This window comes from Lampetra planeri, chromosome 18 (genome assembly GCF_965212315.1).
Source record: "Lampetra planeri chromosome 18, kcLamPlan1.2.h2, whole genome shotgun sequence".
Lineage (NCBI taxonomy): Eukaryota > Metazoa > Chordata > Hyperoartia > Petromyzontiformes > Petromyzontidae > Lampetra > Lampetra planeri.
In genome coordinates, this window is record NC_136124.1 from 13,167,118 (window position 1) to 13,182,314 (window position 15,197).

A 15,197-nucleotide genomic window follows, 5' to 3' on the forward strand; every position below is an offset into this window, starting at 1 on the left:
CCACTGGTGATTGAATCAAAATAAGAATATTTATTCAGACTGGATGAATCCGATGAGCAAAGAAGCTCTTTTTTACACACGTCCAGCAAGTTGAAAGCCTCCCCTTGCCACACTGGCCGCGCGTATTTTTCATCACCCCACTTCACCACGCTGGTCGGTGCAGATTTAAAGGAGTGCGTGCCCAAGACTGGTTCAGATCTCACTCAGATCACCAGGTTCTTAGTACAGTGCGATAACCACTATGCCACCCCAAACTATATATAATTGGTGAACAAAATGGTAATATTTATAGAGGACCTGATTCATCCTTCGCATCATGGGTGGGGAGCCCAGGATCCTAAGCCGAGACCTTGGCGGTGCCGGCTCAGTGGCACCGCCATGCTGACATGGGGGCATCAGCCCCCCACGATCCTCTCCCCCCCGGCCAAGTCGCCCGACCACGCTTCAGCAGCCCACCTTGTCGTACTGACACACCACCACGTTGTCGGTGTCGAAGAGGTCCGAGGGGTCGTCCTCGCTCACGTCATCCTCCGAGTTCAAGGGGTCCTGATCGGTGGTGGGTGGGGAGAGGGGGGGCCACATGGAGGCTCCCGTGAGGATTTTACTCGTTTAACCCGGAGCCTCGCAGCCCCAACGCGCAAGCTGTCCCCCACGACAGAGGCGCTCTCTGCTTGTGTGGGCTGCAGCAGCGCCGCCTGTAGCTGTGGTCGGTGCGCTCATGCCGACACGGGCTCAAAGCGGGAGCTCCTACAGGCCCACCACCCCCGTAAGTCCGCAAGCATGCCACTTACAGTTCTGCCCCACAATGGTGGCACCCCAACCAGCAGTAGCACCCCCCACCATAGATCTACATCCATCCTTACGCCTCTCATTCCACAGCTCTGCCACCCGATAGCACTGCCACCCATAGTACGCTGCCCCCATTAGTACTGCCCTTATCCCCATGACAGTACCCTGGAGTACTGCCTCCAACATTTGCACCGCCCTTGGCGTCTCCACTCATAACGTGCAACTATCTTTAGTCGTCCACCACATGGTACTGGCCTCCTTAGTACCATCCTATTAGTTGAACATCTATAGTACATCCAATCATACTACCGTCTGTCATTGTACCACCAACAATAATACCATCCTCCAAAGTACATCCCTCAAAGTGCTGATCCCCATAGTGTTAACCCCATCCTATATTCCCTCAGTACCTACTCCAAAAGTAGTCTCCCACAAAGGACACCGGCTCCTCGTCCCACCCAACATGGAGAATCCCCTCATTAAACTGATAGTACCGTCTCCGATAGTACCACCCCTCATTGGACTGCATAGCCCAGTACTGCCCCTGATATAACCTTTCCATACAGTATCCCTCCCTACAGCAATACCTCAACAGTACATCCTCTCAGTATCCGCCTGAGCAGCACTGTTTCACAGCATCGGCCCGCATAGCACCATCCCATCGTACACCGGCCCACTGCTGCCCCTAATAGCCCCAACACCATTCTGCTTCCACCCTAAATCCAACCTCAACATCAGCCATGATCTATTCACCGCTGGATGAAAATTCTTCCCAAGCCGCCACCATCTCTCCCAATCCTTGCCCCATTGTGCCAGGCCTCTCTAGATGAAAAGGTATCCGCCTCAGTAGAAACGTACAAAGTCACGGTAACGAGATGTTAACTATCTCGCCCGATATACAGGAGGTCGTGGGTTCGATCCTGACCCTAACACTTGCTGTATATTTGGAATTTGCATGTTTCTCCCCCGTGGTCATGTGGATTTTTCTCCGGATCCTCTGGTTTTCCCCTCCACATTCAGAATCAACGTCACGGGTTTAGAGTATTTGGCTATTGCTATAAATTTCCACACGAGCGGCCAATTTGTTGAGCTATCATTTGTGACAGCCAAGTCACTTCTGAAAAAAAAGCGACGTAGCTCAGTGGGGCCTTTACCTGGTAAAAATAAAAAAAGAGTTAAATAAATTAGTTAAGTCATCCGAGCGTCCCACGAAGGCAGCCCAGTTGGGACGCCACGTTAGCCCTCCCCGGGGGTGGCCGCACCTCCTCGACGGCGTCGTCCTCGTCCCCCAGCTCGTCGTCCTTGTTCTTGTCGTCGTCGTTGGCGTCATCCTCGTCCTCGTCCGACGACGTGTCCCCGGCGCCATCCACCTGGATGACGAGCGGTGACGGCCCCGTCGACCCCGAGCCCCCACTCGTCGTCGCAGCCTGGGGGCGGAGGTCACACAACAGGTCACGCGGGGGTCCTCGGGTGAAGGTGTCACCATGCCCAAAACCACCGATACCATCCCACGTCTCATTGCCAACACATTTCCGCCCCCTCCCTTCTAGATCTCACAGCTGCTGCACAGTCGACGAACTACCTCCAAGCACTGCGTTGACAGTCTCCCACCGTCTGTTCTCAGGTCTTCCCCTCGGTCGCCGGACTCGTGGAGACCACTCCAGTGCCCGTCTCGGCAATTGGCCCCGCCCCCCATCCTGCAAACACGGCTAAGCCAGTGTGCACGTTTACGTCTCATCACATCTACAACACCTGCCACGTTCTCTTCCGCACTTATTTTGTTGCTCATCCTGCTTTTCTATGGAATTCATTCTGTCCGTCACAAAGACAAAGATATCCGTATAACCGTGACAGACTTTTGGGGCAAGTGCTGTTAGTGAGCACCTATGAAGGCCAGCATCGCGCCATGCTGTCTTTTCCTCCCCAGTAGCAATCTTTACACATCGTGTCATGTACTCATTTGAGGCAGAGTCGACCTAGGGGAGGCCCAAAACCAATTCAGATAATCACTGGTGTTGGCCCGTGAGCGGGAATTGAACTCTGGTCACCAGGTTCGTAGCGCAACGCACCAACCGTTGCACTATCGCTCCCCACCACTGTCCGTTACGGACAGTGACACTCAAACGCCACCAACTTCATCTCGAGCCGCTTCGGGTCACGGGGTCGCAGCAGCCGTGGGGGTCGTGGCGGGGGGTAGCAGAGGTAGCGGGGTTGCTGGGACTCACCGAGGCGGTTGAGGAGGGCGGCTTTCCCAGCACCACCTGGTGCTGTGGTGCGGCGTGCTGCAACACCACGCCCGAGGGAAGCGTCCCCGTGCCCAGCTGGGTCAGCACCTGCACGATAAGTTTTAGTTCAGCACCCTGCACAAACCCCAGGTCCACAATCCCGTGAGCCTCACTTAATAAAAATGATGAAGAAAATGTTACCTTCCTATTTATGGAGCTGCATAAATTAGATGCCCGTACATGTATGTGTGCGTGTATACGCATGTGTGTGTATATATATATGCAGAAATTTCCCCCAGTCTGTTAAGGCTATACGGCGGATCTTTGTCTTTGTAATATCGTTGAGGACTCTTGGACGCCGGGGTTGAGGCACACGTATTTATTCCGCAACAGTTGTCACAACCGCGGACATACCACACTGGAGGGGGTATCGGCCCCCTCACCCGGCTAGCTGGGAATACACTGCTAGCTATCTCTGACCTACCTCCTAGTCCTCCACTAACGGGCTAGGGGAGGCTGTCTGGCCCGACACTGGTAAGTCAGGCTACGGTACCCGGAGTCCCAGAGCACTAGCTCTGGTTCTCGGGACCACGCCGCTGGCTCGGTCCTGCGCGGCCCTGACAAGGGCGGCGACCCAGGGGAGTCCAGGGCTCTAGCTAGACGATCTTCGGTCTTCACTGGTTTAGCTTTAACATTGTTCCCCGAGCTCTCCGGTTCATCCCCTTTTATACCAAAACCCCCCGCTGAGGGGTGGGGCCAGCCACCCCAGGCTGCCCGGTGCGGACGTCGTTGAGAGCACCTCCCCGTGCCCTCACGAAGCCCCGCCCACTGTGTTTGTTTCCCGTGTGATCCTATGTATACAGCCCCTCCGTAACACCCCGACATCACCCCCCCCCCTGTACAGCTCGCAGCCGTCCCGGCTGCAACAAACGACAATAAAAGTTTATTTACCCCTCGACCCCGCGTGTGCCTCACAATTTTTTTCAACAATAACGCGAACGAGAACAACAACAAGAACCAGAAAAGCAAGAAGGGAAAATAACCCGACGCACCCCACCCCCGAATAAATACGAATTCCGTAAAAACAACGTACATACAATTTGCAGGGAACCCCAGCACACACACAACACACAGTGAACACAACATACGTACAATCCAATGTGCCAGGAACACACCACCGACGCAGCACACAGTGAACATAACATGTGAAAAATATTTTTTTTTATTTTTGTGCATCACAAGAGTCTGCGCATTCTTGCGCGCGTCCTTGCAGCAGGCCCGTCACACGGGGCAACCCCGGATGGCGGGCCGTCGGGTGGCAACTGTCCATTTCCGAGTGAGTCTCCTCTCGATGTCGCGAGACCCTCGGCATCCCCCGTAGGGGTTGTCGGGCGTGAGCCCGTCATTCCTGGTGCACCTGGGGGCGGGACAGCCGGCAACACGTCAGGCGAGAGCAGCGGAGACGGACCCTTTGAGTCGGTCGACCCCCCACATGTTTGGCCACGCGTGTGTGGAGTGGGACTTCGCACCGCAACGAAGGGTTTCAATCTGGAGGGGTGCACAAACCACCGGCGCTTCCCCCATTTGATGCGTACGCACTGAGGCCGCAAAACCTCAACCACCTCGACAGGGCCCCGCCACGGCCTCACCAGTTTAGAGGTCGCGAGTGGTACCTGGGGACAGTGCAGCCATGCCTTGTCCCCCGGCTTCCACTGTAGCACGTGCGCGCGACCCAGTCTGAGCCGCTCATTAGCTTTCTGACGTAGGTCGGAATTTTGCATGGCAGCATCCCGTGCCTCTGTTAATTTCGCAAGGTTAAATTTAACATGGTCGGCCAATTTAGTTTTACCCTGCGGCGCGGGGATCTGCAGCTGGGCCCGAACAGGTGGGTCAGGTTCGCGGCCATACATGAGGAAGAAGGGGGAAAATCCCGTTGCCGCATGGGGGGCCAATCTGTATGCTGCCAGGACCCCTTGAATTTGCAGGTCCCAATCGGTCTGTGAGTCCGAAACCTGCTGTGACAACATGGACGTGATGGTTCGGTGCAGAAGCTCGACCATCCCGTCAGTTTGCGGGTGATAGGGAGAGGTACGAATTTTTTTCGTGCTCAGGAGCTCACAGACTTGTTGGAGCAGTTTGCCGGAAAAATTTTTGCCCTGGTCGGTCAGCAGCCGCTCGGGAGCACCTTTGTCCAGGACGTATCCCTGGACAAAGGCCTCCACGATGGCTGCTGCCGACTGGTTGGCCAGGGGCCAGGCCATAGGCCAGCGCGTAAAGTACTCCACCCCGGTCAACAAATATCTATTGTCCCTGGGGGTGGCGGGGAATGGGCCCAGAATATCCAGCGCGACAAGTTCGTTGACTCTGGAGACTTTGATAGACTGCAAAGGCGGGTTAGACTCCCGTGCTGGTGGTTTCCGTTGCGCACACCGAGGGCATGACCCCAACAGATCTGCGACATCCCTTGTCATGCCCGGCCAAAAAAAAATCAAGCTGGAGCAAGGCGAGGGTCTTTTGGGTCCCCAGGTGGAGGAGGCGCTCATGAGCGGCCCACACCACCTTACCCCGTAACCCAGAAGGGACCACCAGCCGGTGTCGATGGGATTTCCCGTCCCAATGCATCAGCAGACCCGTGACCATTTCCCATGCGTCGGCATCACCCCTCCCCCGCCCAGCATCCCCGACGCGGCGACGCAACGCGAGGAGGGAGGTATCCTCCATCTGTAGGCGCCCCCATTCAGTGACAGGCAACCCCAACAGGGAATCTGATCCCTGTTGTGCGATCGAATTCGTCATTGACGCTGCGTCGTCTGCGGCCGCCAAGACTGGAACAGATATTTCCCCCGGATGCCTGCAACGGCCCGACCCCAGGAGGCATGCGCATTCGGGGGTGGTTGGCATGCGCGACAGAGCGTCCGCATTGGTGTGGCGAACGCCCTTACGGTACGTGGTTTCAAAATCAAAGTCCTGGAGAACCTCCAACCATCGAGACAATTGTCCCGATGGTTGTTGAACTCGCAGGGCGTACTGTAGTGCCGCATGATCTGTACGGACGGTGAAACGCTGACCGTACAGATATGGGCGGTACTGTTGGATGAAATAGACAATTGCCAACAGTTCCCGACGGGTGACACAATATCTTTGCTCCGCTGGAGACAACACCCGACTACCGTACGCGACTACCCGTTCCACGCCGTCAACCACCTGGGAAAGCACGCCCCCAATACCTGTGTTGCTCGCATCGGTGTCGAGCACAAAGGGTTTAGAAAAATCGGGGTAAACCAAGGGAGGAGCTTTAACCAGAGCGTCCCGAAGGGAGCGGAAAGCAGCCTCCTCCTCCTGTCCCCAATGAAAGTGGACCCCCTTTGACGTCAAAGCGTGTAGGGGCTTTGCAATTGTCGCATAATCCGCGACAAAGCGTCGGTAATACGACGCGAATCCAATGAAACTCCTGACCTCTCCCACAGAGGTGGGAGTCGGCCAGGAGCTGACGCACTGCGTTTTGGCGGGATCGGTAGCAATACCTGAGCGTTCAACGATGTGTCCCAAATAACGCACAGATTCGCGTAACAGATGACATTTTTGAGGTTTAAATTTCAAATTAGCAGCCCGCATTTTGAGGAAAACCGCCCGCAACCTCTAGAGATGCTCGTCAAATGTTCTGCTAAAGACGATAACGTCATCCAAATAAATTAAGCACGAGTCCCATTGCAATCCAGCCAAAACCAATTCCATCAATCGCTGGAAAGTCGCCGGCGCCGAGTGGAGTCCCATCGGCAACCGGTTGAATTGGAAGAGACCGTGCGGTGTACGGAATGCGGTTTTAGGCTTAGAATCATCGTCCAGAGGAAGCTGCCAGAATCCCGAAAGCAAATCCAATGTGGAGAAGAATCGCGCTCCCACCAAGGCGTCCAGCGATTCGTCAATCCGTGGGAGCGGGTATGCGTCGGCAACAGAAATTTTGTTGAGGCGGCGAAAATCGACGCAAAACCGCAACGAGCCATCCTGTTTCTTAACCAGGACGATCGGCGCTCCCCACGGGCTGGTAGAGGGAGAAATGATGTCGGCGGCTAACATGTCATCAACAGCCGATTTGACATGGTCCTTTTCGGCGGGACTTAACCGAAAAGGATTTTGGCGTATTGGCGCGCTGTCACCTGTATCAATATGGTGACGCAGCAGATGGGTACAGCCCAAATCGAATTTGTTCTGACTGAAAACGTCGGAAAATTCACGCAGCAGTGTCCTAAGCTTTTGACGCTCTAAATCCGACAGGTCCGTCGATCCCGCACAAAGTGCCTCGAGCCACCCTTCATCGGTGTCCGAATGTGGATGCGGCAGAGGGACAGTGCCTACGTGATTCGCGACAGGTTCCTCAGAGGGCACCGGCGTTGCGTGAGCAAGCACGGTCCCTTGAGGAACCACCACTGTCTGCGACCCCACATTGAGGACCGCGATGAAAGGGTCCCCGTCCCCTTTTACGATGGTCTGGGCCGGAATTAAATGAGGTCCGCTAACCCCGGCCCTAGATGGCCCCAGCAGAATTCCCTGGTCCCCAATGCCTTTAGCGAAGGGCCGACGAAGTTTGAGAGGCACCAACATTTGTGCCCCCGGCGGTACGCGAACCGTTTTAACGACGAACGCCGGTACCGTCGCGAACGCCGTCCGAGCCGCAGTAGGGGATGGCAGAAACGCCATGCGTCGTCCCGACGGGAGCTCAATGCAGCCCTGGTCTATTAAAATACGAATCGGCATTTTGCCCAAGAAGTCCGTCCCCAGCAGGCACGGAACCGCCAGCGAGGAGGAAACAAAAATCGGGCGGGACAATTTGATATCACCGATACAAATTTGTGCTCGAATCTGTCCAATGATGCCAAGTGAGCCCCCGTTAGCAGCATAGAATGGGACGTTAACCGGCAGTAAAGGACGGCTCTGGACAGGGAGAATATTGTAAATTAGTTCCGAAATGATGGTCGCCGATGCTCCTGTATCGACCAGGATGCGCACCTCAACCCCGTCAATGTGCCCCACCACGGCCGACGACCCCGACGATGCAGCCACAACGCGATGGGCCAACACGGACCACTGCCTGGGTTCAATCTGAGTGCCCATAGTGGTGCGTGTTGGCGCGACGGTGCGCAATGTCGGCCCCCCCTTCGTTGCGGTGTGCGAGTGTGTGACGGGTGTGTGCGTGGGCCAAACATGAGGGGTGCCGCGACTCGCCGGGTTATGTTGATGGAGCTTGGGAGGAGGCCCGGCGTCCTGTCGAGGCGTCGTCCCGCGCTGCCGAGGAGAGCGGCACCCCGAGGCGACATGGCCCCGGATGCCGCAGTTGTAACAGCGCGGGAGCGCAGGCGGCGATGACGGATGGTCGGAGCGGCTCGATCCATCCCGGCCCGCCCGTACTCCCACCCTCTGCTGCAGTCGATGGTCGATGGCGCAAACTTCCTCCGCCGGGAGGGTGGCTGCAGCCACCGTACGCCCGGCCGCTGCCCTGCTGGCCTTCCGTCGCTGCGACAGCAGGTTGGCGTGGAGGAGCCGCGCAGCCTGGAGGGAACCCATTTCTGTGTCCTCCTGTACAACGACGGCGATGTCCAGGTCGTCCGCCAGCAGGAGGATCTTTTCCGTTACCATCGCGTCCACGCCTTCGTCGTCCATTCGTGGGAAGGCCGTCTTCGCCAGCGCCAGGAGACTCGTACGGTACGCCAGGGGCGACTCCTTTGCACCCCGCTGGCGATCATAAAAGAGCTGCCTGCATTCCGACGATGGTCCGTAGACCGCAGCCAGCAACTGCAGCGCCATCTGTAGCGTGGAGCGTTTGTCCTTCGGCGCCGATGTAAGAGCGGCGAGGGCGTCGCTGTCGAGGAGCGCCGGCAGCGCGCAGAGAGCCTCGGCATCCGACCACTGCGCCATTTCCTGGTGCGCGAGGAAGCGCCGCTGGAAGCCGCCCCAGTCGCCCTCCTCGCCCACAAACTCTTTGAGTGGAGGTAGCCGTTGGTGCAGCGCAGCGGACCGCCGTGGAAGCTCGCACTCCGCTGTCCCCGTTACTCGGCTGGGCTTCGGCGCGAACGACGGATGGCATCGCCGGTCGCACCAGTGGTGACGCTCTGTCCGCTGGTGATGACGCGGCAGCCCCTGTGAGGCCGATGTCGGACCCGAGGTTCAGGCCGGCCACGCCCTCAGCAGCTGCTGCGGCGATGGCGGGAGATTCAAAGGTGGGCTCCGTTGAAATGGCGGGAAGGCGCACCGGTCGTCGGCTGTCCTCGCCCCGTGGCGGTCCACCAGCCCCCAGCCGTGTGATGTGTTCGAGCGTGGCGGCAGCAGCGTACAGCAGCTCCGCTAGTCTCGCGTGAGCCAGCCTCAGTCCTTCTGTTGACGGCTCCCCTTCATCCCGATGCTGCGGTAAGGATGCGTCCGGCCCCGGCTGTTCGATGCCTTCTTCAGCCGTCTCGGGCTCCACAATTTCAGCGGTGTCCTCCGCCTCCGGTACCCCGGCTCGAGCTGTCCGGCGCGTGTCCATGTTCGTGGTCGTTCACTTCTGTCACCAGATGTAATATCGTTGAGGACTCTTGGACGCCGGGGTTGAGGCACACGCATTTATTCCGCAACAGTTGTCACAACCGCGGACATACCACACTGGAGGGGGTATCGGCCCCCTCACCCGGCAAGCTGGGAATACACTGCTAGCTATCTCTGACCTACCTCCTAGTCCTCCACTAACGGGCTAGGGGAGGCTGTCTGGCCCGACACTGGTAAGTCGGGCTACGGTACCCGGAGTCCCAGAGCACTAGCTCTGGTTCTCGGGACCACGCCGCTGGCTCGGTCCTGCGCGGCCCTGACAAGGGCGGCGACCCAGGGGAGTCCAGGGCTCTAGCTAGACGATCTTCGGTCTTTACTGGTTTAGCTTTAACATTGTTCCCCGAGCTCTCCGGTTCATCCCCTTTTATACCAAAACCCCCCGCTGAGGGGTGGGGCCAGCCCCCCCAGGCTGCCCGGTGCGGACGTCGTTGAGAGCACCTCCCCGTGCCCTCACGAAGCCCCGCCCACTGTGTTTGTTTCCCGTGTGATCCTATGTATACAGCCCCTCCGTAACACCCCTACATCTTTGTAGATATGCAAACATGTAGTGAGGGGGGAAGTAGTGATGTGGTTAACGCGCTGCGCTGCGAATCCGGTTCCCCAATTTGATTCTCACTCACGGCCAATACCAGTGACGATAATTTGAACCGGTCCTGGGCCTCCCCTAGGGCGATTCAGCCTTAAATGAGTACCTGGTGTGGTGTGTAAACATCGCCGTTGAGAAGACAAAGACGGTCGGGCGTGGTACTGATCACCCACCCCCTCGTGTACCTTACTGGCCTCCCTAGGTGCTCACTGACAGCACTTGCCACAACAGTATGTTAAGACTATACGGGGGATCTTTATCTTTGTATATATGCAAGTTTTTGTGAGCGATAGTGTAGTGTAGTGATTAAAGCACTGTGCTGTTAACCCAGCGACCGGAGATCGATTCCCGCTCACAGCCAATATAAGTGACCAATACCTGAAATGTTCCTGTGCGTCCCCTAGATCAACCCGACCTTAAAACAAGCACCTGGTGCGGTGTGTAAACATCACCCCCAGGGAGACAGCTAGAACTCTATCCGCTTCTGGCAACATCTGTCCTCTCGCAGGTTGCACCATAGGCTGCCCTCAAGAGTTCCTCGCCAACAGCACTTGCCCCAACAGCCTGTGTGGGCTACACGGGGTGGGGGGGGAGGCCCTTAGTTGTACATGTCTGTGTGTACGCAGACCACCGGTGCCGCCGCTGCCGCCCTCACGTGTTGCGTGCCCTGGCCCTGCTGGATGACCGTGCCCTGGCTGGCCGCCCCGCCAGGCTGGCCGACGGTGCCACTCGCCCCGGCCTGGCTAGTCTGCACCAGCAGCTGCTGCCCTCCAACTGACGCCAGCATGGTGGTCGGCTGCTGCAGGATGATCTGCTGGCCCTGCGGCGTCACCATCACGTGCTTGTATGTCTGGATCATTTGGCCTGCACAAGCACGGACCCAAATCAGAATCAATCGGAATATTTATTTATCCTGGAGGAATCCAATGAGCTATAAAGTTCTTGTTTTTACAGATGTCCAGTAGGGGTGGGTAAGAATGTTACAACAGCAAACATGATAGTCGTGCAAAGTACAGGAAAGGCAAACAAATTACCCAAAAACATACAAACAAAACAAAACCATCCCCACCCTACCAGGCAAAGCCCACTGAAGTATTCACTTATTTCTCAGAAGCAACCTGACCACAAATGATATCTCAACCAAGTGGCTTATCATCTGGAAATTTATAGTAATCTAAATAATCTTCATGCATGTTTATACTCGGGATGGTAACGTGCGTGTATGTGGGTAGGTGTGTACCTGCGTCTGTGCATATGCATCTATGTGCATGCGCACACGCGCTCGTGTGTGTGTGTGTGTCCGTGTCTTACCGGGCAGTCCCCCTGTAATCTGGTAAGGTGGAACCACGCCCTGCGGCAGAGCCATGGTTGCTGCTGTTGCGGATGCCGTCTGTATCACATCAATATAAAAATCACCATCAACATCATGTGTTGCCCTGCCACTTAGTGGCAAATGACGGTTGTTATTGTTGAATATGGTCGACTCGGCATCGAATGAGTGCCTGATGCTGTGTAAACATCACCAGTCGAGAGACTAAGGTGGTCAAAAGTGATTTTGGCCACCCACCCCCTCGTGTGCCGTGTCGGCCTTCATAGGTACTGGATAACCGCACTTGCCCTGACAGCCTGTGCAGGCTATACAAGAGATATTTGTCTTCGTATGCATGTGGCCTCACTGTTCACCATGTTCGTTGTTGAGATGTGCTGAATGGAGCGTCCATCTTGTACCACGATCTGAGCTGCAGCGGCGACGAGAGGAGATAGGGAGGCACATGCGCATCTTCAGTCAGTACGGTATCTCTCCGAGGGACAGGCTACAGACAGGCTTGAGACAGGCAGCTTTGACTTTCAATAAAGCTCGCCAAAAAAAGTAAAAGTGAATTCCTATATTGAGGTGGAGATCATCTCCTGTTTGCAGCCCTGAGCCAGTGGTAAAAATTCCACATTCATCTGGTGGGAATAAGCCACACCATAAATTAACCACTAACTTCCTCACATAGTGGTACTCATTTTTAGCAACAACAGAGGCATTATGGGCTGAGTTAACACCCAACCAGAATTTGACCGGTCCCCGCTCGATAAGCGAACATTTTGCTCGCTTTGCGAACAAATGGGTCTAAATTAATCTTGCTCATGATAGACACTGGGGAAAACATAGCTACTTGACGGTGCTCCACTAGACACCAAGCACCACACAGTTTACATCAACTGTTGTGCGGTGGTCGTGTGCTGCACGCAGTGTGCATCCATCCTGTGGCTTGTGTAGAGTGCGTGGCATAGCGGTGGTGTGTGCACTGTAGTGTGGTGTGTTGTGGGGAGCAGTGGAACAGTGGTTAGCACAATGTGCTACAAAACCTGGCAACCCGAGTTCGATTCCCAGCCACGGCTATTATCTGCGACAATTGATATTTGAAACAGTCCAAGGCATCCCCTAGGTCATGAGTACTTGGTGCTGGGGACATCAAAGTGGCTGTGGGCATGGTGCTGACCAGACCACCACCTGGTGTGCCATTCCAGCCTGAATAGGCATTCACAAACAGCACTTGACCCAGTAGTCTGAATCGGGGATCTTTCATTTTTTGTATATAGCATGTAGAAATTAGGGTGTAGCATAATGGTAATGTGCATGTGGATAGTTTTCAGTATGTGTGCAACATGTGGTACATTTGTAGTGTATAGTGTTCAGTATTTACGTGCAGTACATGTGTACTACACTGGTAGTGTGTATAGTATGCAGTATGTGTGTAGTATGTAGTGTGTGATACACTATGCATGTGTATAATATTCAGTGTGTGTGTAGTACATAGTGTGTGTGTGTGTGGAGTGTGTCGTGTAGTAGACTGGTAGTGGCGTGTCTAGTGAGCGTGTACATTGTGCAGTCCTAGGTGGTTTCCTAGCTATGCCACACCTGACAGGCTTTCTTCGTTTCAGACACTACAACTTTACCCACTGATAACCCTAGCGGTGCCACTGACTGCGAGCATTGAGCAATAACACTGAACCTTATGGATCTTTAGTTCAGCGCTGCGTTATCGCGACACATGATGCATACGTGCACAGCTTATACACATTTACATGCAGTGGGTGCCTATGTATGAATACTCATTTATGTATAGATTCTAAATATGAAATAAAAATACTATTATCAGAGTATGTTTGTTTGCATGTTTTTCCACAAGTATGTGTGGTTAATGCACACCTGATGCCTTGTAATAGCTATCTATTTTGGTGTTTATACATCTTAACACCTGTTTTATTGCTAGAAAGGGTGAAGCATATTAAAAAAAATTCATAACTTTGATAGTGGCAAAAAGGTCCCATAGATGAACAAAAATACTGATAACACCATAATATAAGTCAAATAGTCGTATGTAACACAAGATCAGAAATGAGTGAAGTAGGGCGGCAGGGTGGCAGCGGAGTGGTAACTCTCGGAGTGGTAACTCTCGGAGTGGTAACTCTCGGAGTGGTAACTCTCGCGCCTCACAGCAAGAAGGGCCAGGGGTCGATTCACGACTTGGGCATATTGCTGTGTTGTTGTTATTATGTTCTCTGATTGTGCATGAGTTTCCTCAGGGTTATCTGGTTTGCTCTCTTTGCAAACTCTGCCCCCCACCCACCCCCACAGAATATAAATGGCCCGAGTCAAAACATCCCAATGCTGAAAGATTACCTTGAAAAGGACTCGATTAGGATCATACAGCAGCAACATCACCCCCTACTCTGAAAACTTGGCAGGGCCCTCTCGACAGATAGTCTTGAGGCTTCAGTGAAGCCTTCCTGGGTAAACGAGCATCGTCATAATAAATACAAGTCGTGTGCAGTAAGTGCAGCATACTGCTGCGGTGCATGTGCATTACCTCCAGCTGGGATGTTTGGGATCTGGATGACGTGGGGTTGTTTCTGCAGGGCCGTGCCCTTCCCCTGCTGACCCTGGGCCGCCTGCAGCAGCAGCTGCTGCTCCTCCGAGTGGAAGCCGTCCACCGTCTTCGCCTGCTGCAGTTTGCTCTCCCAAATCTGCACACACAAAGGTCCTCTTGAGCAAATTGGAAACAAGTAAAAAAATGTGCAGTGGACGCCTACTACGGGGCTATCTACCCATGGATCACGATGATGATGGGGACTGTCAGGAGCCTCAGCTACGGGAGGCCAGGTTCAGATACCAATTGTAACAGGTACTGTGAATCTAGTCATAAATCAAACGAATCATAACATAGAATGCAAACTTCTATAAAACCACTCCCTACACACAAAGATCCCCGACTAAGCCTTAGCAGACCGCAGGGGAAAGTGGTTAGCGAACGCCTATGAAGGTCGGCACGGCACACGACGGGGTACATGGCCAACACCACACCTGGCCGCCTTTGTCTCCCCAGTGCTGAGGTTTATACTCTGCACTAGGTACTCATTTACAGCTAAGTCTACCTAGGGGACGCCAGGACCGGTTCAGATAATTGTCACTGGTGTTGGTTGTCAGCGGGAATCGAACTTGGGTTGCCAGGTTCATAGCGCAGCACGATAACCGCTGCACCACTGCTCCCCACAAGTACGAAAACAAATACACACATAAATGCAGTGAATGCGTAGAAACCTTCTTTCGTATGGTCAAGCCAGATGTTATTCTAGTACACTTATGTGTCTACACATAAGTGTACTAGAATAACATGTACACACATACGCATGCACATACAAAAATACAACTCCCATTTCGTTTTATAGACTGGAGGGACAAGTAATATTAACAAGCATCTTTTAGGGCCTAAAAACAAGACGAGTTTATTTTGTTTCACGAGGTGAAAACTCGTTAAGAAACCAGGATAGTCTCATTTTCAAGATTGCCCTGGGTCACTAAAGTGATGAGAAGAAATGAAAAATCAGCACAATAACAAAAATAACTGGACCACATGAGGATTGCAAAGACTGCAAACTAATTATCTACAGTGCAAATGGGCTCGGTGCAGATTACCTCCAGATTGAACACAGCAAAACTTACACAACTACGCGACAGAAACAGATAT

The 15,197-nt window shown here is 54.2% G+C and overlaps 1 protein-coding gene across 3 annotated transcripts in view; it reads right to left on the minus strand.

Moving 5' to 3' along the window:
• The window catches only part of LOC144723693 (transcription initiation factor IIA subunit 1-like), a 72,067-nt gene that overhangs the window by 19,467 nt on the left and 37,403 nt on the right, over positions 1-15,197 (minus strand). For all 3 annotated transcript variants that reach the window (XM_078602617.1, XM_078602618.1, XM_078602616.1), the window contains 7 exons: positions 14,040-14,196; positions 11,863-11,918; positions 11,491-11,569; positions 10,835-11,043; positions 3,015-3,122; positions 2,052-2,216; positions 457-546 (listed from right to left, as the gene is read on the minus strand). In XM_078602617.1, the coding sequence (XP_078458743.1) occupies positions 457-546; positions 2,052-2,216; positions 3,015-3,122; positions 10,835-11,043; positions 11,491-11,569; positions 11,863-11,918; positions 14,040-14,196 (864 nt within the window). The remainder of the gene's footprint in view (positions 1-456; positions 547-2,051; positions 2,217-3,014; positions 3,123-10,834; positions 11,044-11,490; positions 11,570-11,862; positions 11,919-14,039; positions 14,197-15,197) is intronic.